Source organism: Acartia tonsa, chromosome 3, assembly GCF_053477335.1.
Source record: "Acartia tonsa isolate MP-2025a chromosome 3, ASM5347733v1, whole genome shotgun sequence".
Classification (NCBI taxonomy): Eukaryota; Metazoa; Arthropoda; class Copepoda; order Calanoida; family Acartiidae; genus Acartia; species Acartia tonsa.
In genome coordinates, this window is record NC_137262.1 from 53,869,038 (window position 1) to 53,892,278 (window position 23,241).

The 23,241-nt window shown below is 29.4% G+C and overlaps 2 protein-coding genes and 1 long non-coding RNA gene across 12 annotated transcripts in view; all 3 read left to right on the forward strand.

Moving 5' to 3' along the window:
* On the forward strand, nucleotides 1–15,332 carry LOC145315018 (uncharacterized). 10 transcript variants are annotated; one of them, XR_013877917.1, is made up of 51 exons: nucleotides 1–57; nucleotides 421–470; nucleotides 686–731; nucleotides 921–964; nucleotides 1,318–1,366; nucleotides 1,546–1,593; nucleotides 1,764–1,797; nucleotides 1,969–2,013; nucleotides 2,228–2,259; nucleotides 2,982–3,019; nucleotides 3,512–3,560; nucleotides 3,743–3,813; nucleotides 4,021–4,084; nucleotides 4,288–4,358; nucleotides 4,564–4,686; nucleotides 4,910–4,953; nucleotides 5,123–5,162; nucleotides 5,331–5,377; nucleotides 5,545–5,597; nucleotides 5,768–5,822; nucleotides 6,180–6,230; nucleotides 6,445–6,495; nucleotides 6,671–6,716; nucleotides 6,886–6,969; nucleotides 7,486–7,530; nucleotides 7,855–7,902; nucleotides 8,078–8,122; nucleotides 8,625–8,672; nucleotides 8,852–8,887; nucleotides 9,061–9,094; nucleotides 9,280–9,324; nucleotides 9,494–9,538; nucleotides 9,704–9,741; nucleotides 9,917–9,970; nucleotides 10,749–10,788; nucleotides 11,184–11,234; nucleotides 11,405–11,452; nucleotides 11,843–11,892; nucleotides 12,065–12,111; nucleotides 12,282–12,325; nucleotides 12,493–12,539; nucleotides 12,752–12,797; nucleotides 13,007–13,051; nucleotides 13,260–13,307; nucleotides 13,519–13,572; nucleotides 13,775–13,817; nucleotides 13,977–14,025; nucleotides 14,189–14,238; nucleotides 14,398–14,427; nucleotides 14,606–14,657; nucleotides 15,013–15,332. It is a non-coding gene; the product is annotated as an uncharacterized LOC145315018 (long non-coding RNA). The 10 variants fall into 10 exon arrangements; XR_013877912.1 differs by lacking the exons at nucleotides 8,078–8,122; nucleotides 8,625–8,672 and adding an exon at nucleotides 11,623–11,670; XR_013877916.1 differs by lacking the exons at nucleotides 8,078–8,122; nucleotides 8,625–8,672 and adding an exon at nucleotides 11,623–11,670 and having other exon boundaries at nucleotides 11,191–11,234.
* Nucleotides 14,764–18,125, forward strand: RpL29 (ribosomal protein L29). The gene is made up of 3 exons (XM_080155084.1): nucleotides 14,764–15,439; nucleotides 15,710–15,768; nucleotides 17,837–18,125. The coding sequence occupies exons 1-3, from the start codon at nucleotides 15,235–15,237 to the stop codon at nucleotides 17,903–17,905; spliced, it is 333 nt and encodes a 110-aa protein (XP_080011210.1). The 5' UTR covers nucleotides 14,764–15,234; the 3' UTR covers nucleotides 17,906–18,125.
* The window catches only part of LOC145315015 (poly(A)-specific ribonuclease PARN-like), a 20,962-nt gene continuing 15,828 nt past the window's right edge, over nucleotides 18,108–23,241 (forward strand). The window contains exons 1-3 of the mRNA XM_080155080.1: nucleotides 18,108–18,212; nucleotides 22,536–22,587; nucleotides 22,940–23,002. Coding sequence (XP_080011206.1) covers nucleotides 22,540–22,587; nucleotides 22,940–23,002 — 111 coding nt within the window. The 5' untranslated portion in view covers nucleotides 18,108–18,212; nucleotides 22,536–22,539. The remainder of the gene's footprint in view (nucleotides 18,213–22,535; nucleotides 22,588–22,939; nucleotides 23,003–23,241) is intronic.

A 23,241-nucleotide genomic window follows, 5' to 3' on the forward strand; every position in this document is an offset into this window, starting at 1 on the left:
TTTTCAGGAAATGTTTATGTATCTCACTCTTCAGTTTGGTACTGCTATTTCACATAGGTATGATAGTTTAAATGCATTTCCCGTTTCGCTTCGAAACCGTTTATTATTCTGCAGATTAGAACCGGTTCTCGGCTATATTAAAAAAATGTCTAGCATCGTATTATGTCCAGTTTTCTACGAATATTAATATATTTGGCATCTCGGGGGCTTAAAAAAATGGTCTCAATTGTACATTTTCTTATCCACGGAAAGCTGTTTATATTACGGGGAGAAATAACTTGACGATTAAAATGATGATTAGTTCACACCATCTTTCGGCTGAATAGCATTGATGATACAAGAACGGCCAACTGAAAATTATTTTTTATCTTAAAATACTTTTTTTTCGTTTACAAGTTAATGATTAAGATTTTTGTTTAGTTTTGGCAGAAATCTGAAACTGTTTGTTTTACTGGATGCTGATCTTAAAAGTAAGTTTTTTTTATCCAGCGAAGTCTTTATTTGGGATAAAGCTGTTTATATTACGGGGAGAAATAACTTAACGATTAAAATGATGATTAGTTCACATCACCATCTTTCGGCTGAATAGCATTGATGATACAAGAACGGCCAACTGAAAATTATTTATTTATCTTAATATAAATGTTTTTCATATACAAGTTAATGATAGAGATCTTTTGTTTAGTTGTGGCAGTTATTTGAAACTGTTTTACTGGAGGATTACCTTAAAAGTAAGTTTCTTTCCGGCTAAGTTTTTATTTAGGCACTTCTTATTTGCTAATAGAATTTTAATGATGGTTAAAAAGTAAACACAGTATGAATACTTATGATTTTATAATATTTGCTGAAATTCATTCTTAAATTTTTTTTCCTTCCAAGAGTACACGGTTTTATTTGCTTATTACTATTCTTGATTTTAGTTTGGATAAGAAGTAGCCATGATGGAGGTTATGTCAAAATTTTGGTAAGTTCTACTAAATTGATCTGTAAATTGTTAAGGTGTGATTTTTCTTGTAGACATCTTTCCTTAAAATAGTTATAAACCTTCCCTGGACCTATAAGAACTTTGCTGTAAAGGAAAACTTTTTGTTCAGCGGCTTGATTAGCCAAACTGATTTTTGTTCAATTTAAATGCTATCCATGGAAAGAACCCCTTTAGTATTTCTATGATGAGTCGTTGAGTGACTTCTTCGACATTTCCCAGCTCTCGGAATACCATATCTGACGACAAAATGTTCCAAAAAAACACTGAACCTAAAAAAAAAATTTTGTTTTATGTATTGGCTTTTAAAATTTTAATTTACAAAATTTAATTAGGTTGTGCTATAAATGTAGGAACGGAGACGTGTCTTGGTATATAAGATAGGTATGGAAGTATTTTTAATTGTTGCAAATATTCTGATTTTATTGTTTTTATCCTAATATGATGAAAGATAATCACAACTCCTTTCTTGAAAGTAATGAAGATTTGTATCGCTGATTTTTTTTGAAAAAAAAAGTATTTCGATAATGCTGAAACTTTGTTTTAACCTTTTATTATTTTAGCTTCAACGGATGTTAATCAACGAAATCTTGTGGAGTAATTTCTCAAAGGTAATAAAATAATATTTAACATTAAATTTTCGACTAATATGATGATAGATAACTAGTTACTATCTTCTCTGAATTATTTTATGATTACAACATCTTCTGAAATATTTATAACCTACAAAATTTTGGTGTTGGTAGGAGTGACTGATTAATTTTGTATGATTTTGTTTCAGGCCTGTTTTATCGTGAATTTATATTAAATGTTGGGTAAGAAATTAATTTTAGACTCTTTAATTTTCAATTATGATTTTATGATGACATTATACTATCTTCTCCTGAATTATTTTATGATTACACGAACTTCTGAAATATATTTTAACCGAAGATTTTTTTGTTAGTGAAAAATATTGTTAGTGATTTTAAATGTTTATTTTGCAGGCTTACCCAGTAATAAGACAAATTCATCTTAAATGCTTTTTTGAGGTAAAAAATTATTTATAATTTTTGTGATCTAAGTGGTATATATTTTCTACCATTGCCTTCTCCATCCTAGCTTTGATATTAATATGATGATAAAACTGAAACCTTTCTCTCGGAGTCTAATGACGATATAAACACTTCGAAATTAACTGATATACATTTATGTATGTTTAATTCTATTTACTTAGTTTCAAATTTAATGTAATTTTTATTTTAGACTGGCCTTAAAGAGCTAGTTGCTAAAATCAGGTTACTATTTCTTTTTAATTAAAAAATTAATATAATTACATAAGGGGGGGGGGGGTTAAGTTTTGGCACATTTGCGTAAACAGTGAGCAAAGGCTTTATCTTTAGACTGAGAGGATAAGTTATTCGGGATAAAAATATTCTTATATGATGAATTTTCCCAAGTTTAAAATTTTTTTGGATAGGCCTCCAGGTTCCGGAGCTCCAGGCCTCCAGGTGGTCTCTGTACAGGTAAAAATGAAATTTTTTTTTTTAAGAGTTAAAAGTCAATTTATGAAACAAAATATACATTTTTTTTGCTTCAAATATGTGAATAACATTCAAAATATGCATATTTTGTTTTATAGATTGATTTCTAACTCTTCAAAAAAAAATTTTTTTTTTTATTTTTACCTGTACAGAGAGGACCTGTAACTCCTGAACTTGGAGGCCTATCTTAAAACTTGTGACAATTCATCATCTAAGAATGATTATATCCCTAATAACCTACCCTTTCAGGTCCAAAGATAAAGCCTATACTCACTGTTTACGCAAATGTGTCCAAACTTCCCCCCCCCCCTTAATTAAAAAAAAAGGTTTAACTGATATGATGACCTGTAAATTATTCGCTACTCTTGACGTTTCGAATGACGAGAAATATTTCACCTATAAGGAATCTGAGTTAATTTTGTACATAGATGATAAAAAAACTTTAAACTGAGTGTGTAAAATGTGTTTTATTTTAGAAAGAATCATTCTACCAAGTGAAAGGATAAATAAAAAAGTAAGTTTTATTTTGCAGGAATAGTCTAATGAGAATTGTAACTAATATTTGCAGGGTTCCGGATCCGCAAGGATCCGCATATTTTTGAGTTTAAGGATCCGGATCCGCAAAAAAATGCGGAAAAAATGGAAAAATCTACCTAAATTTATATAAAATCTCAGACATTCTCTTGATGATAGCCAATCTTTAAGGTTTAGGTTCAGACTTGAAAATTAAAAGTATTTTTGACTTCGAATTAAAGAATAAAATTTTTTTTGAAAAATTTGGTGATTTTATTTTTATTATCAAGGATCCGGATCCGAAACCCTGAATATTTGTTTTATCTCACTGATATTTCGTTTATGATGATTTTACATATTGCTAAATCTTAATTTAAGATCGTTTTGATCCCAATAGATTCATGAGGCATTTTGTCATAGTTACTCTGATATTCAATATAACAATTTTTTTGTTGATACTACTATTGCTATATTCTAATAAAGCTATTTATAGGAATTTATGGCTGTGTGGGAACCTCTAAAAGAAATTGTTGTTCATTAAGGTTTGTATATTATGTTTTTGTGTTTTTTTTTTCTCTCAAAATTTAGTATTAACTGATGATAACATACTACAAAAGCTACGGCAATGATTGCTAAAAAACAAGGAATACGAACCTGAACCTAAAAAATTAATAGAATTAATTAAAGTTAACCGCGTTTTTTTATCAAATTGTTTTTCTCGTAGTCTGTGTACACCCCTGGTATCTTGGATCATCCCCTTTAGGAAAGAACCACAATTGAGATGCTGGATAACAGGTATAATTTTTTGGTTGGATCCTTCTAATTAATGGATCTGTACATCTGGCGAAGTTTAAAAAAAAATAAACTCATGATGAACTTTCTAAAAGAGCTACGGCAATGATTGCTAAAAAAGAACAAGGAATACGAACCTGAACCTATAATCTAATTAAAATTTATTTGTTTTTGTCGGCATTTTTTATTATCAAACTGAATATTTTGTAGTCTGTTGACACTCCTGGTATCTTGGATCATCCCCTAGATGTCAGATTGAGATGCTGGCCATCAGGTAGAATATTTTTATTTGATCCCTTTAATTTAAGGACCTGTATATCTGGCGAAGTTTAAAAAAATAAACTCATGATGAAGTTTCTAACAAAAGCTACGGCAATGATTGCTAAAAAACAAGGAATACGAACCTGAACCTAAAAAAATAATTAAAATTCATTTGTTTTTGTCGCTTTTTTTATTATCAAATTGAATTTCTTGTAGTCTGTTGACACTCCTGGAATCTTGGATCATCTCCTAGAGGAAAGGAATCTAATTGAGATGCTGGCCTCCAGGTAGAATATTTTTGATTAATGTTTATAATTTACGGGTCTGTGCTACATCCGATGAAGTTTAAAAAAATTAAACTTATGATGCTAAACTTTACTTATTGCAAAAGCTACGGCAATGATTGCTTAAATGAACTATGATCTGAGCCAAAAAGATTAACCAAACTAATTTGTGTTTACCTCTGTTTTTTATCAATTTTTTTTATTTTAGGTAGTGTACATTCTTTGTATTTTGGATCATCCCCTAGATTAGAGGAATATATTGTGATGCGGGTGTTAAGGTAGAATATTTTGGATCATCCCCGTACAGGAGAGGAACATGAATGAGATTAAGGTAAAAACTTTTAAATAGAATTACCTAAATAAACCTTGTATGCTATACTGTATCTTATCAAAATAAAGATAAAAAACTTAAAATCTATTTTTATGATGAAAAATAGCTACTATCTTTCTGATTTAAGTGATTAAAACTTTCTTCTTCAAAATTCCTGAATTTATTTAAAAATTTAAAATTATTCCTTTGAATTAGTAGATATATTAAAATATTTTTTTTCCAGTTTTCATCAAGCTATTTAAATGGTTACTGAATTTAAAGCTCAAGGTATTCCTATATTTTTGGATTTTTTTTATCCATATCATATGTATAAATGATGGTTTATGTCTTAACAGATTCTGAACTTTTCTTGAAGAAAACTACTTGCTGATAATTTAAAAACTAATAAATATAAAAGTTTTATTGTTTTTATTTTAATACATAATAACTGTTATAGGTCTTTAAACGAGGCTACTGTGTTTCTATTGCTTCATAAGGTATTTATTTTTCTTTGAATTTATTTTCACATTTATAAATGATGTTCAAATTTACCTACATTATCTGAAATAATAATGTCGAAAACTTCTATACAATTCTGATTTCAAAGAAATTAAAGTTAATCTGATATGGTATAATTTTGGTATGATAATTTTCTTTCCTTTTAGTTAAATTTGAAGATACTTCTCGTATTGGTTGCTTTTCTAATGTGAAGGTAATATCTTAATCTTTTATTAAAATTAAAACTATTTTAAATGATGAGTTTTTAATTGAAACTAGAGTCTATGAAAAATTATGATATTAAACTTTTAACTGAAACAAAATATTTAACCAATTTTGTTTCTCTTCTAGTTTCTCAGTTATAATAACCATTTTTTGTAGGAGTAAGAGAAATATTTAAATTTTGTTATCTATTCTGCCGTTCTAATGTCAAGGTAATATCTGAATCTTTAACTAAAATTAAAACTATTTTTGAAGTGATGCAATTATTAAATGAAACTAGAGTCTATGAAAAATTATGATTTAAACTTTTAACTGAAATTAAGTAACTAACCAATTTTTTTCTTTTCCATTTTCTCAGATGTTAAAATATATATTTTTGTAGGAGTAAGGAGAATATTGAATTTTTTTTTTATCTATACTGCCGTTCTAATGTGAAGGTAATATATACATATATTTTTTACATTCAATTTTTGGTAAATGCAGGGGTGTATAATCTGAACAAGATTTTTCCCCCCTGCTGCAAAATGTCATTTTTCCCCCTCCTAGTTTTTCCCTTAAAGAAAGGGAAAATTTTTTAGGACTGTTTATTTCTTAATTTTTCCGCCTCTATATTATTTACCCTCACCCTTAGCAGGGTATCCTATGCAGAAAATACACTCCAGGTGAAATGATGAACTTATTAATTGAAACTAGAGTCTATGAAATATCATGATATTAAACTTTTATCTGAAATTTTATATATATCCATTAAAAAAATGTATTTTTATCCTTAGCTATACTAACTTATTTTTTAGGAGTTTTAAGAAATGTGGGAACCTTATTCACTATACTTCCGTGAGTGTAAGGTAATACATATATGTTTTATTTTCTACTTAATGAGTATAAGGTAATACATAGATATTTTATTTTCTACTTAATGAACGAGATATGATGACAAATGCCTGTTAAACTTTCGAATCTGATGAAAACAAAACTTAGCAATACTGATCAAAAATATTACTTAAATCATTTTAGTTAATATTTATGCTGTCAAAAAATTAAATTATCGAATTAATATAGGTTTGATTTTCTTTACGGAGTAGACTGCGACTACATTAATTTTATGAAAAGGTATGAATTTATTTTATGTTTCTTATCCTATAAATCCAAACTGATGATAAAACTTTATCATAATTAATTTTGATGATATAAACTGAAATTAGTCTTTCGCTCCTATCTGATACATTATCTTCTCACAACTAAATTTATTATTTAAGCTGTGTTAATAATTTAGTTTATATTTTAGATTGGTTAAACTCTTTTCTGGTAGTTTTTCTGTAGTCTTATTACAGGTGATTGTTTTTATTATTGCGCTAATTTTCAATAAACTAAAATACATGATGACCCAAGCCTGTTAAACTTTCGACCCTGATGAAAACAAACTATAACAATTCTGATAAAGATATTTGCAATAATTATATTTTTATGCTTTATAAAATGAAACTAATACAGATAATTTAGATGTAGACTGCCTGTTTTTTTTTTTTTTGGAATGGACTGACTGCAATTAAATTTGCTTGGTTTATAGAATCTTTAAAACGCAAGGTAAGATTGATTTTTGATAGGATAAGAATATTTAATCGCCTCTCAGCGCTGCAACATATTTATGCAGGACTATTGCTGTAAAACTTTAAAATTGAATTATGGGATTTCTAGGGGCTACTGGGACAAAAGACACTCCCCCACCCCCTAAACACAAATTTTAAGTTTTGGGCCTATTTCTTAAGATATAGATCTGATTTTTTAAATGGAACCTGTTATTACATAAATGATTAGCCACCCCATATTTCATTTTTGCACTTTACTTCTAGGGGCTTGTAAGTTCAAGACTTAAAAAATTTTCATTTGGGTGGGTTGTTTTACCCTTAAAAAAGCCCCTAGAAGGATAGTGCGTAAAATTGTAGATGTTTAGTATAGAAATGATGTTGAAAAATTTTCCTAGTACTGCTTGAATGGTTAGATTACGATTTAACAAAATGTAAATAACTTAAACTGATCCTAATTTTATTCAATTTAATCTCATATATAAAATATATGAATTTTAATACATAAACATTTTAGGTGGATGATATGTAGCTCAGTCTAGAAAAACTAATGTTATCAGAGGTAAGATTTTTTCTAGAAAGCATTCAATATAAAAGCATGTGTGTATATTCTACATGGGATCACCCTACTTGGTGAGAAAACTAGGGGGGGGGGGGGGGGGAAATAAATTTTGTAGCCTGGGAAAATAAAATAAATCTTGTGCAGAACATACACTCCTGCTCTAATGTAAAAATTGTGGTGGCATGAATAAAATGATGTTTTTCCTTGGATTCATTGAATAGTTTAATTTAAACAATGAAAACAAAGATTGTATTCTGATCCTAAAGTATTTTTATCCTCTAAACGAATTTTAAATTAATGAACTTTTATATTCTTATCTTTTAGATGGATGATATGTAGCTCATTCTAGAAAATTATACAAATTTTCGCATGGTAGGATTTTTTTAAATTGTAGATTTTTGGTATGGAAATGATGTTGAAAAATTTTCCTTGTACTGCTTGAATGGTTAGATTACGATTTAACAAAATGTAAATAACTTAAACTGATCCTAATTTTACTCAATTTAATCTCAAAGTTTAAATAAATTTTAATACTGAAACACTTTAGGTGGATGAAATGTAGTTCAGCCTAGATAAACTAATGTTATCAGAGGTAAGATTTTTCTAGAAAGCATTCAATATAAATGCAGGGGTGTATATTCTACATGGGATCATTTGCTCAGGGGGGGGGGGGATAAAAAATAAGTGGTTGGAGGGAAAAAAATGTAAAAATTAAAAAAACTGAAAACATTTTTTCCATTCACCCCCCCCCCCCCTTGGTGAAAAAAACTAAAATGTGTGGTAGGAGGGATAAAATAAAAAATATAGAGTTCTATAAATATTTTTCCATTTTCCCCCTACTTGGTGAGAAAAAACTAGGGGGGGGGGGGGGGGGAAATAAATTTTGTAGCCTGGGAAAAAAATAAATCTTGTGCAGAATATACTCCTGCTCTAATGTAAAAATATTGGTGGCATGAATAAAATGATGTTTTTCCTTGGATTCATTGAATAGTTTAATTTAAACAATGAAAACAAAAATTGTATTCTGATCCTAAAGTATTTTTATCCTCAAAACGAATTGTAAATATATGAATTTTTACATTCTTATCTTTTAGGTGGATGAAATTTAGCTCATTCTAGAAAATTTTACAAATTTTTGCACGGTAGGATTTTTTAAATAGTAGATTTTTAGTATAGAAATGATGTTGAAAAATTTTCCTTGTACTGCTTGAATGGTTAGATTACGATCTAACTAAATGTAAAAGACCTAAACTGATCCTCGTGTAATTTAAAATGGTTTAAAAATTATTTATGTAAGAATTTTTATAATCTTAATATTTAGGTGGATGAAAAGTAGCTCAATAAGAAAACTCTTTAGGTAATACTTTTTTGGATTGTATATTTTTAGTATAGAAATGATGAAAAATTTGCCTTGTACATCTTGAATGGTTAGATTACGATTTAACTAAGTGTAAATAACCTTTACTGATCTTCATGTAATTTAAAATAGTTTATAAATTATGTAAGAATTTTTATACTATTACAATTTAGGTGGATTATAAGTAGCTCAATAAGAAAACTTAAGGTAATATTTTTCTTAAATTGTAGATTTTTACTTTTTAGTATAGAAATGATGTTGAAAAATTTTCCTTGTACTGCTTGAATGTTTAGATTACGATCTAACAAAATGTTAATAACCTTTACTGATAATTAATTAATTTATATAAAATTAAATACAAATGCTTGAATTTTTATATTAGTAAATTTTAGGTGGATTAAATGTAGCTCAGACAAGAAAAATCCCAATTTCTTGAGGTATTATTTTTCACATATTGTGATTTTGATAGTTGTACAAGTTTCTAAATGATGATTTTAAAGTTTACCTCAACTTTGAATAAATGAAAATAAAACCTTTACTGATCATCAAGTAATTTATATAAAATTAAAATACAAATGCTTGAATTTTTATATTAGTAAATTTTAGGTGGATTAAATGTAGCTCAGTTAAGAAAAATCCCAATTTCTTAAGGTATTATTTTTCACATTTTGTGATTTTTATAGTTGTAAAAGTTTTTAAATGATGATTTTAAAGTTTACCTCAAGTTTGAATAAATGAAAATAAAACCTTTACTGATAATTAATTTATATAAAATTAAAATACAAATACTTGAATTTTTATAATAGTGAATTTTAGGTGGATCAAATGTAGCTCAGACAAGAAAAATCCTTAAGGTATTATTTTTCACAAATTGTTAATTTTGATAGTTGTAAAAGCTTTTAAATGATGAATTTAAAGTTTACCTCAACTTTGAATAAATGAAAATAAAACCTTTACTGATCCTTATTTAATGTATCCCAAAATTTAAACACTAACTTTACTAGTTATGAATTTTTTTAAACATTTTAGATAGATGAGAAGTCTGTGTCTCTAGTCTTTCAGATCGATGCTTGTTACTGTAAGGTAATATAAGATTTTTCTCAAATGGGATATGCAATTTTGTCTAACGTGAAAAGGGGGCTTATTTATTTTAGGCTACATGGGGAACTTTTTTTCATTCGCACTAATGTTTAAAATATTTCTTTCTCGTATTCATTCGAATCCGGTGGATAGGGACCGGTTCTTATCTATACGAAAATACTATGTCTAACATCTTATTATATCCAGCTTTCTACGAATATAAAAACGTATAATTAAAAGATTAATACCTTTTTTTAGCCCGTGCCTTCGGGCTAAAAAAATGGTTTCAATCTTATAATTGTACATTCTATATCCGCGGAAGGCTGTTAATGATACGATGCGAGAAATAACTATTATCGCATCGTTCTATTTACAGCTTTCCGCGGATATTAAATTAAAAAATTACTAAATCAAAGCCTGCTCTGAGGCGACAAAGTTCCGGGCTAACAAAACTTCAATAAATTGATAATTTTCATTTTATTATTCGCGGAAAATGTACGTGATACATTCGGACATTTCAACGTGGCTGATAATTTATTATAATCAAGCGGATATTTAACTGTTTCGAATTCTATCCATGCTGAAATTTAATATTCCAGTAATCCCCCCCCCCCATATTCTTGCGATTATTCCTTAATTGCTGAAATGATGAATACATATGGCATTAGAACCGCCTATCTGATCATATTTGATTGATTTCATGTATTAATACACTGAAAATTAATATTCATTGCATAATTGTGTGCATATGTTTAATCTTAATTAATTTTTCTTTATTTAGGATTTTGCTTATTTAAACAGCTGATGAAATTTACGTCGAGGTAAGGAATTATTTTTTTTATTTGTATGAATAATAGTTATTTCTTTCATCGTATTATAAACCGCTTTCCGCTGATATAGAAAGTACAATTATGAGATTAAAACTAGTTTTTTAGCCCAGAGATGCCGAAGGCTCCGGCTAAAAAACTGGTTTTAATCTTATGATTGTACATTTCTATATTCGTAGAAAGCTGGATATAATACGATGCTAGACATAGTTTTTTTCGTATGGATGAGATCCGGTTCCTATCCACCGGATTCGAATAAATACGAGAAATATGATTATTTTATCTGCGACGGGCGATCATAATTTTATTGATGAGATTAGCAGCTATGATTTTTAAAAGATCATTAATTTACGAAGATTTGTTTTGTTGTAATATTAATTTGACTGTAGTTTTTAGGATTGCAGAACTGTTCTTGACATGCCCAACATTGAAGCTATAAGGTAAAAAAAAACTTAACTGCATATAAATCTTCCGTCTTTGTAACCAATGATGACAATTGACACTAGATGATAGATAATGATTATTTAAATTGCGTTATCGTCCTGATCTTGCAATTTATTAGAAAAGTGTGCTTCAAATTAAACTTTTTTATAATTAATTTGTAATTTAGGATCGGACGAAATTTGAAGTTTTTGTTGCTTAACAACTCCTTGAAAAGGTATAGGTTATTTTACATACTAGTTATTATTAGGTTTTATTAAAATGATTAGTTTTACTGCGACGGGCGATCAGATTTTAATTATGTTGAGTATAGCAGCTATGATTAATAACACTGAAAATCTCGTTGAAAGATAATTTGTTTTCATATTAAAAAGTTTTTTATTCTAGGCTTTAATTTGAGATGCTTTTTTGTAGTTTACCAAACTTCTTGAAAAGGTACAGTTTATTTTGCATAATAATTAAATATTAGGTGTAACTAAAATGATTAGTTTTACTGCGACGGGCGATCAGATTTTAATTATGTTGAGTATAGCAGCTATGATTAAAAACACTGAAAATCTTGTTGAAAGGTAATTTGTTTTAGAATTAAAAAAGGTTTTTATTCTAGGCGTTAATTTGAGATGCGTTTTTTTTGTTGCTTAACAACTTCTTGGAAAGGTACAGTTTATTTTGCATAATAATTAAATATTAGGTTTAACTAAAATGATTAGTTTTACTGCGACGGGCGATCAGATTTTAATTATGTTGAGTATAGCAGTTATGATTAAAAACCCTGAAAATCTTGTTGAAAGATAATTCGTTTTAGAATTAAAAAAGGGTTTTATTCTAGGCGTTAATTTGAGATGCGTTTTTTGTTGCTAACAACTTCTTAAAAAGGTAGTTTATTTTGCATAATAATTAAATATTAGGTGTAACTAAAATGATTAGTTTTACTGCGACGGGCGATCATATTTTAATTATGTTGAGTATAGCAGCTATGATTATAAACACTGAAAATGTCATTGAAAGATAATTTGTTTTCGTAATTAAAAAGGTTTTTATTCTAGGCGTTAATTTAAGATGTAAAGTCTTGGTCATCTGAAAATTCAAGGTAATTTATTTTATTTGGGGTCAGAATTGGTTTATTTTCTTGCTAATATATGTATATAAAGTTTATAGAACTACTGTCTGATAACTAACTGCTGCTTTCCTTCTGAACAATAAGATTTCTAAAATTGCTGATAAAGTTGGAATATTTTTTACGTTGTTTCTATTTAGATTGTTGGTTACTGTTTATCTCTTACAACTTCTAATATTTGTTAAAGGTAAGGTTTTAATACTAAGTAACAAATAAATACTTTATTTAAATGATGCTACATTAAGTAGAGTCTCGTTCGTCATAAGTTTTCTAAATCTTTCACCCTTTGTAGATTGATTTAGTTTATTGTATGTTGAGAATATCGGATACTGATTTAAAAAAGCAATTTTTGACATTGAAAGTAATAACAATTTCAAAATTAATGTTAGATTTCTTTAGATGTTTGATGCCTTTGTACTACCTAATATCCTCCTATTCTAAAAAGGTAAGCTATCCTTAAAAAATCTGAACTTTAATAGACTTAAAATGATGCTACAATAAGTAGAGTCTCGTTCGTCATAAGTTCTCTAAATCTTTCACCCATTTTAGATTGAATTAGTTAATTGTATGTTGAGAACATCGGATACTGATTTTTAAAAAGCAAATTTTGACATTTAAAGTATTAATTTCAAATAAATATTAGAAATTTTTTAGATAATTTATCATATCTACTCCAGAATCCTCATTAGTTCCAAAAAGGTATGGTATTTATCTTTTATGGTGTGATTATTTGTTTCTAATGCAAATGTTTGTATTATGCTAATTAAAATGATGAATTTTTTTATCACATGCATGGTTATGAGTAAATCTATGATTTTAACCTAGGCTGTCTGATCAAACCTTTTTTTAAAAAAGCAAATCTTAATCTTATACAATTTTAAAATTAATGTTCTATTTCTTTTGATAGTTGAGGCTTGTAGCATTTCTTAAGAATTTTGTCCTTCATTTCTTAAAGGTAAGATTTTATAAATTCATTGTAGAAATATTTTTTTGATATGATGCTACATTAAGTAGAGTCTCGTTCGTCATAAGTTTTCTAAATCTTTCACCCATTGTAGATTGATTTAGTTTATTGTATGTTGAGAATATCGGATACTGATATTAAGAGAAATTTATGATAATTTTGCATATAAATTTCAAAATTAATACTATTTTTTTTTTTTTAGATAATTGGAAGTTTGTGTCCTATCTACTCCAGAATCCCCATTAGTTCCAAAAAGGTATACTATTTATCTTTTATGGCGTGATTATTTGTTTATAATGCTCCTGTTTGTATTATGCTAATTTTTATATGATGAATTCTTTATCACATGCATGGTTATGAGTAAATCTATGATTTTAACCTAGGCTGTCTGATCAAACCTTCTTTTAAACCTTTTAGAAGATAATTTTTTCGCCTAATTTATAATTGGTTTTTTTTAGGTTCAACCTGAAATTCTTAATTTCTATGGAAGACCTTTTGAAGGTAAGTTTATTCAAATGTTTTTTCACATGTCTATTTTATGATGTTTTTTTATATTTCGTCACCTGAAAGAATTTATGTTGATCAAATACGTCTGATAAAAAATACCCATTTTATTTTTTTAGTTTAAATTTTTATTAGTCATTAATGATTTTTTTTCAGCCTCTTGTTTAACCTGAAATTCTTAAATTCTAATGAAGACTTTTCAAAGGTAAGTTTATTCAAATGTTTTTTCACATGTCTATTTTATGATGTTTTTTTTATATTTCGTCACCTGAAAGAATTTATGTTGATCAAATACGTCTGATAAAAAATATCTATTTTATTTTTTTATTTTAAATTTTTATTAGTCTTTAATGATTTTTTTTGTTCAGCCTGCTTATTTAACCTGAAATTATTAGAATCTAATGAAGACCTTTTAAAGGTAAGTTTATTTATATGTTTCTTTTACTTGCCAATTTATGATGTATGTTTATATTTCGTCACCTGAAAGTTTTTATGTTGATCAAATACGTCTGATAAAAAATACCAGTTTCATTTTTATTTTAAATTTTAATTCATCTTTAATGATTGTTTTTTTCAGCCTGCTTGGATACTACCTCCATACTGAAAGGTACATTTTTATAACATAAGAATTTTGCTATTTCGTATTAGTGATGTAGTTTATATTTCGTCACCTGAATAAATCTGTCAAAACAAATTTGCTTGTTGATCAATTATGTCTGATTATGTATTCTAAAACTTTAATATTTATTGTTATTCTTCAGTTATTTAATAAATTTTTATTTCAGTGTACTCTAAAGTGTTTCTACTTTGATATACTTCAATCAATTTTATTTAAAGGTAATACATTTACAGCAATTAATTTTAGGGATTGGTTAACTCGAGATTTTTTTCTGTACAATGCGGCCATTTAAGCAGTGTTTTTGGTCCGTAGCTATTATGTCAGTGTATTTACATTGGTAGTTTGGTTAGGTTAAGTTCCGCCATAGAGCCATAAAACTGTTGATAGGTTTATTTTACTTCAAAATAGCTTTCAAGAACTTGCAATTACCAATCCCTGTGATAATAAGGATGATAAACATTAAATTGATTGCAGAAATGATTGCTAAATAACTTGTTTTTTTCCCTGAAATGTAATTTTAAATTATGTTAAACTATACATTTTCCATGGTCTAAATAATTTTTTTTGTTTAAGATGGATGGATTTGCTAGAGGTGTGAGATTTTGAAGATTTTTTGCATTTTGTAATTGTGACTGTTCTAAGAAACCTGTTGAAAAGTTATTTTATATTCCTCAATTATCATACTTCACTTTCAGGGGTGTAAAACATATATTTTGCATTAAATTGATTATTTTCCTTAAAGTTTAAATTATTTTCTCAATTCTTCACAATTTTTTTATTTTCTTCCTTTATTCCATGCTGATTATACACTCCTCGATTTTAAGTTTCCAATTTACCCCACACCGAAACTTTTTCCTGAAAATTTGGTATTCTAAAATGTACCAATTTTCAGACTGTAAAATGTCTAAGTCGAAGAATCATACCAACCATAATCAGAACAGGAAGCACCACAGAAATGGTATCAAGAAGCCCAAGACTAAGCGTAAGGAGTCTATGAAGGGTTAGTGAATTTCTTTTTTATATTCACTTGTACAAACTTTATTAGTTGGGTGTCTTTTTTTTAATTAAAAGTATTAGAATTCATACAAATAATGTGTCTGTCTATACCGAAGGATCTTAACAGTAGTTTCTCTTAGGTCCTTGGAAGGTTTATAGCTATTTGGGGAAGGTAATTCTGCTTTACTTTCGTCCATTAAATAGTATATTCGCCATATAAGTGATAGTCTAAATATATTAACGAATGTTCTCTTTAATTTTAAAAATGTTTTAGGATGTGACCCCAAGATGGTGAAGAACCTGTACTTCTCCAGGAAGAACAACAAATCCAAGGTAAGAATATTATTGACTCGTTAACTTTTAAATTCTTGCGTTCTATAGGTATAATTTTTGGATCTATTGCAGTTCACGGTAAAATATTGCTGGTAACTAATATTGTCAAAAATCTATGAATTTAAAAGACTGCTAGTTGCCAAACGGCTGAACGTACAGATTATACCCGCACACCATTTTAAGCGGTATAAGAAGGCCCATTAATAATCTGGAATCGCCAAGATCCAATGATGTATTGCACAGGGAAAGCTTAACTGAAGAATAAACGCGTAAAATAGTCTTTTTTCAGCAGTTTGGCAGCTAGCAGCCTTTAAAATTCATAGATTTTTGACATTATTCGTTACCAGCAATATTTTACCGTGAAATGCAGTAGATCTTAATTTTTGGCTAGGCTATCATGCGTGTATTTTTTACTTTGATAAAAAATTGAAGAAAAAAAATTGAAGTAAAAGGGGGGGGGGGGGGGAAATGTGGTGACTAGTGCCACGACATACCAGCAATTTTATTTTGGGTGCTACTCCCTTAGTTTTAGAGATAATTGGGTGAAATCTTTTGGGCTGGGTCACTAATTACCCCAACTAGAGGTATCTTTAAAAAAAACGGCGGCGGGTCCGCCGCTCCCGCCGTTCGCCGCCATTTTCCGCCGCCGCCCAAAAAAAATTTTTTATTGCATTTCTCGCCGAATTAGACAATTTGGAATCATTTGAGACCATGTTATTTTTTTCAAAAAATTTTCCCCTTATAACCAACCCTGCGGGGGGACTTGGTCATTTTTTTTCAAATTCTCGTTTATCAAGGTATATCATAAATTCAGTGCCTCTGCTAAGCTTTTAAAGATATTGAAACAAAATCTTTTGAGGTAGGTCAGTAAAAAATATTTGAATAAAAACTGGCGGCGGTACCGCCGCTCCCGCCGTCCACCGCTATTTTCCGCCGTCGCTGCCAAAATTTTTTTATTGCATTTCGCGCCGAATTAGGCAATTTGGAATCATTTGAGACCATATTATTTTTTTCAAAAATTTTTCCCCTTACAAGCCGTCCTGTGGGCGGCGGAAAATGGCGGTGGATGGCGGGAGCGGTGGTACCGCCGCCATTTTTTATTCAAATATTTTTTTGCTGATCTACCTCAAAAGATTTTGTTTCAATATCTTTAAAAGCACAGGAGAAGCACTGAATTTAAGATACACCTTAATAAACGAGAATTTGAAAAAAGGGTTGGTTATAAGGGGAAAATTTTTTGAAAAAAATAACATGGTCTCAAATGATTCCAAATTGCCTAATTCGGCGAGAAATGCAATAAAAAAATTTTGGCGGCGGAAAATGGCGGTGGACGGCGGGAGCGGCGGTATTGCCGCCAGTTTTTATTCAAATATTTTTTACTGATCTACCTCAAAAGATTTTGTTTCAATATCTTTAAAAGCACAGGAGAAGCACTGAATTTAAGATATACCTTAATAAACGAGAATTTGAAAAAAGGGGAAAAATTTTTGATAAAAATAACATGGTCTCAAATGATTCCAAATTGCCTAATTCGGCGAGAAATGCAATAAAATTTTTTTTTGCGGCGGCGGAAAATGACTGCGGGAGCGGCGGACCCGCTGCCGTTTTTTTTGAAAGATACCATTAGTTGGGGTAATTAGTGACCCAGCCCAAAAGATTTCACCCAATTATCTCTAAAACTAAGGGAGTAGCACCCAAAATAAAATTGCTGGTATGTCGTGGCACGAGTCACCACATTTCCCCCCCCCCCCCCTTTTCTAAGAGGATAACGCCCAAACCTCTTTATTATATTCATATTATCCCTTCTTCCATCCACATATTCTTTTACCTATTTTTCATTAAAAAGGTGAGAAAATTAATAAAAAAAATGCTTTCAGTTCTCATGATTTTTTTCATTATTTTCCCCAAACCACATATTTTGATTTTTTTTTTAACCACCCCTCCCCTTCTCAGCCGGGTCAAATTTGATATTATTTCAGCCCGCTACATAGTTCACTTTATCATTGTAGAACACGAAAATCTGGTTCAAGTAATAATTTATCTATTGTTTCATTCTATTTATTTTTAGGAGGAGTTGGCTGAACTTAGGAAGACAAAGGCTGCTGAGGCCGCAGCAAAGGCTGCTGAGACCAAGTAAACTGGTCCTCTCTCTGGGAAGATTTTGGAGAAAAAAAATCCAGTCATAAATTTTCAAGCCTACAACATCCTCTCTGGCATTTTGGGGGCAGCTATGCTCCTTGATTGTTAATAATATAGTATTATATATAATATATTTATACAATAAAGAAATAATAAATATTATGACTGGATATTTCATTTTACGAGTTTAAAACTTTCAATTCTCGTTTCAGACAAAAGTTGACGTTTAGATGAATGTTGAGGAATGTAACGAAACTGTTAAAAAGTTTCCGTTCTGCTGCTAATCTAAATCCGTTATAATCTAGGTAGGTTGCGTGAGGATTTATGTTAAAAAATAGTTAGGAAGTTTGTCTGCCTCCGTCAATATTATTATTGTTCGTGATAAGCTTAAGGACTCTTTTTCATTTAATTTTTGGGGGGAGCGAAGTTACTCTATAATTTGAAATGTCCGTCCGCCCGAAACTATTTAGGGAAAATGTGATTTATTCGGCTCCTTTTTAAGATAAATGGCTCAAATTTTCAGAAATGAAATAATTTATGTTCTTTATATTTTCATTAAGATTTGTCTAATGGGGTGCTAGATTGATTTCTAGATTTTTATAATTTTCTTTAATCCTATTCAAGATAGATGGCTGAAATTTTTAGGGATTTATTAAGTTCAAATTCTGCATGCTTCTATATTAGTTTGCATATTGGTTGGGTTGCTAGTTAGATTCTTAGACTTTTAAGTTTACATGAATTTCTATTCTCCTATTCAAGATAGATAGCTGAAATAAATTTATGGATTAAATAAGCTTGCCTTTTACTTATTCCCACAAAGTTTCATTACAATTTGCTTATTCGTTGTGGTTTAGATAGATTCCTGGATTTTCACATGAATATTAAAGGTTTTGTGATTTATTTTAGTTTAATGTTTTTTCTGGATTTATGTCTATCCATAACTTTTGCGCTTCGCTACTTGTAGATGTTGCCATCCTTTGAATTATGTTTGAGCCTGAGGGTAAAGTTTTATCATCTCACTTCATAAATAATTTTGATTGAATATATCTTTGCATAAAGGTTTTATTTTTAGAATTTATATACAGCATGACCCTCAAAAAAGTATTTTTAAGCATCTGCAGCCCTTATTTCTCAATGAATTAATAAAAAATGCATATGTCCTTGTTCTCCATAGTATTCCACGTAAGTAGATATAAAAATATTTTTTTTACCTCCATTAACACGGGAGATTTTTAGAGCTAAAGTTTTGAAAAAGTGACTGAGGAAAAATTAGCTAGAAATCCTTTTATTTTTGTTACTAGCAGAAACTTTATACAAAAATGAAATAAAAAATTTAGTTTTTGAGTAAAAAGCAGTTTTTTACACATATTTTTTGAGTCTTTTTAGTTTAATGATATTTTGAAAAACTTACTTATTAGGCAAAATTGTTTAAGATTAAAAAACCAAATAATTCTCTATGAATATAGCAGGAAAATTGTTTTTGTTTCACAATCCTAACTTTAATAACAAAAAAGTTATAAAGAAAATAAAAATAAAACATAATGATTTTTTAGTCTAAAAAGCTTAATTTACCCCTTATTAAATAATTGAGATGTCAGAAAAGTAGGCGGAGCAACTGTCATAATTAATCCTTTTCTATAAATAAGGGTTAATAAATAACCTAAAATTTGCAAATAATCAATTCATTCAGTAGTATTTTTTGCCATTAAAAATTTATATTTTTTGGTGGAATAAAAAAGAAATATTTAGTTAACTTGTTTTTCTTTGTGTCTCATTATTCAATTGCCAGAAAAACAACCATAACCATAACCATAACCATCCAAAAAGTAAGAGAAACAAAAAAAAATTCTTTTTCTCAGTCACTTTTTCAAAACTTTAGCTCTAAAAATCTCCGGTGTTAATGGAGGTAAAAAAAAATATTTTTATATCTACTTACGTGGAATACTTTGGAGAACAAGGACATATGCATTTTTTATTAATTCATTGAGAAATAAGGGCTGCAGATGCTTAAAAATACTTTTTTGAGGGTCATGCTGTATATTGCTGAAAATTCTCTCAAAATGAAATTGTTTAAAACCACCATAAAACGTGTTTGAAGCTTATTGAATATATAAAACTCTCGCGGACTAGACAAAAAAACTGACCATTGTATGTAACAAGATAGAATTCTTTGTTTAACTTCCTTCAATATGAAAAGTAAAGGTGTTGAGCTCATTTGTCAAGGTGATATTAGGTTAATCTTTTTTGTGATAAATCACACCAAGAGAAATAAAGTTTAGCTCAAAACGATACAATTAAAAAAGCGCAGCCTAAAACCATTTAGTTATGATTTTTCAATTGTTTAGCGAGGTCTTTTAAAGGAGATTTAAAAAATCAAACTGCATTTTGATATCTAGCGGTTAATTCGCTAGAGGCCTCCTAGAGAGCTGAGATGGGGGAAATTTGACCCTCTACTTTTAATTTTAGCTCTTAAGAAATTTTTGTTTTCTTTGACCAGGCCCGGACGATGTTTCTTGGGTGGTTGGAGGGGGTATCCTCCCTCAAAATAGTCTTAAACTATAATAACTTAAGCTTCTCTCTTACGGTGAACCATATCGGTTAATCAATTATCTTTGGCAACAGACAAACACTATACCCATCATAATACTAATAAAAAAATTAGCAAGTGCATGTTGTGTACATAATAATGAATATAGTTATTCTTGTGTGGCAACCAGTTTCAACTTTCCTCGGGTTAGAGCCAAGCAGGGGATCTAAAGGGATAAGACAATGCCCGATAAATTGATGTCCATCCTCAACGACTTAAAAATTACCTTAGTACCAATTGAACACTCAACTTAATGAATCAACCAATCCAAATTCAGTCCCCAAAGATGTTAATCCAATAAATAAGGAAACGTTATCATACAACTTTGTGAACTAGTGTAATAAACAGCCCAATATCCCCACCCACCCTGGTTAGATTTATTTCCCACTCACACCTTTAGACCTTGTCCTTACTTATACCTTTTGACCTTAACTGGATTTTTATCGTTTTATGGGGTTTTACTTACGTAAGGTTTCATTTGCTCTAAGCTAGTGACAAAATACAGTACAGATATTTTCTCCAGTTAAATAATCCTTATACTAAAGTAACAGGATGTCTGTACCGAAGGATCTCGCTAACCACTGAACCGATATTGTTCTCCTTTACAGTGAAGCTTCTTATAGGTCCTGGGAAGGTTTAAACTATTTTTTGGGGAGGGTGTCTTCATCCCCCTCACCCCCAAAAAATATTTTATTACTCTTTTGAAACTCAAAGAGGACTATCCACGAACAAGAGCACGTGATTCTAAGTACCTTCCAGCATTGATCCTGAGTATTTTCTTTCAGAATATAATAGGTCACTATCAATAATTAATATATTGACGAGAAAATTTATGTTTCACCACTTCAAGTTGAAGAAAAGTAAAAAAAATGTCCACCATTTTTCGTTAAAACGTTATCAAACGTTTTGTTGAGTTCGGGGTGTCTTTAATTGTCCATGTTGTCAAATGATAAAAATTAAAAAAAGTCAAAAGCACATTTACACATCTCATATGTATGTTTAAATTAATGCTAATATGGATTAATTTACAATCTATATAACACGAGTATTCGCATATGTATCATCAAATATCAATTTTATTAAAAGAATTAGCTTCATAAAAGTTTTCAAAATCAATTAAAATACCTAAAAAAAACATGGTGAAACATAAATTTTCTCGTCAATATATTAATAATATATGGTGACCTATTATATTCTGAAAGAAAATGCTTAGGATCAATGCTGGAAGGTACTTAGAATCATGTGCTCTCGTTCGTGGATAGTCCTCTTTAAAATGGGATGAGGTCGACTTTTCCCCCTCCTACCTTAAGTACCCCTAGAATCTTCTAGGGGCGTAGCTGCTAGTTTATTATATAAAGGGGACACTGAAAGGTATTTCTTTGTGATAACTTTTTGATAATCCTCTTGTCTCGAACAACTTTTAGTATAGCTAGTATAGAATCATGTATAATCTACAGAAAACTCGCAGCAAATGTTAATTCGCGATAAATACTTATATTAACTTTTTGCCATGCTTTCCATGTGGCTATTACAGATTATCTGTATGCCTTTTCGTTAATTTAAACAGGTTAGAATTGTCCTATTGATTCCAAACTTTGCATGATGATTCATGTAGTAATTAGGTACAATTTAGAAGGCGTAGCAACTCTATAATCAATACAAGAATGTCCGTACGTCCATTTTAAACATGGCGATTTTTAACTTTTTTGACAACAAATTTTTGTATGTTAAAAACTGATTCCTAATACAACAAGGTATAATGTTATAAGCAAAGCTCTCTATAAACAAGTCTCAAAAATGTAAGTATGTCCTTAAACAGTATCATCTATTTATGCAGTTTTGCAACTTATTTACTTACAATATTGTTTGTACTGATGCATTAATATTCTGCAAATTCAGTTCTGACAATCTACAAGTGTTCGTTTGTCCTTCCATTTCAGAGCTTCGCTTTTATGGATGTTGTCATCCTTGTTACAATGTATGAATAAGTTAGGAAGTTTGATTGAATATCTTTCATGTAACGTCTTCATATTTATTTTAGAAAGATGGACGTGACGCGACACAACTTTAAAGAATTACTACCCGACATTCAGGCATCATAGTTTTAATATCATTAAGAATTTAGGGAAGGTTAAATCTTAAAAACTTAGGCCATGATTTTGTTAGTGGTGTAATTCGTAAACAAATATCAATTTGCAGTGTGAATGGCGGATTGTTAACAATGATAGAAAGAAGGGGGTTGTACAACAATGTACATTGACTAAACCTACTCCTGCGACCTCCTCCCCTCTTTCACAATTTAATTAACTCGTTGATGTTGAATTTCTAACAAAACATGTTTTTTCCTGATTTACAACATGAATACCTATTGAATATTATTGTTTTAACTCATCTTTTTCACTGTTAATGATAAAAACTTGTAATGATAATAAAACAATGGTGCAGGAGGCGATAGACTCGGCTTCCTTTCTTTGCATAGATGGAGAATTTACTGGCATAAATGCTTACAGGAAAATATTGAATTTAATATATGGAATAAAAATATTTTAGAAGATTTTTCCTTTGCTAAATTAAGTTTATTTGCAATTCATAGTAATTTCTCTAGCCTTTTATTTTAGTAAGCTTATACATAAAAAGATAAGCATATGTTTACAATAATGATACAAGTAGCGTGTACTGGGATTTGAATAGAATATCAACCCTGTAGCAGTGACGTCCAAGCTTTTAATTTTAAGGGTTTAAAACGT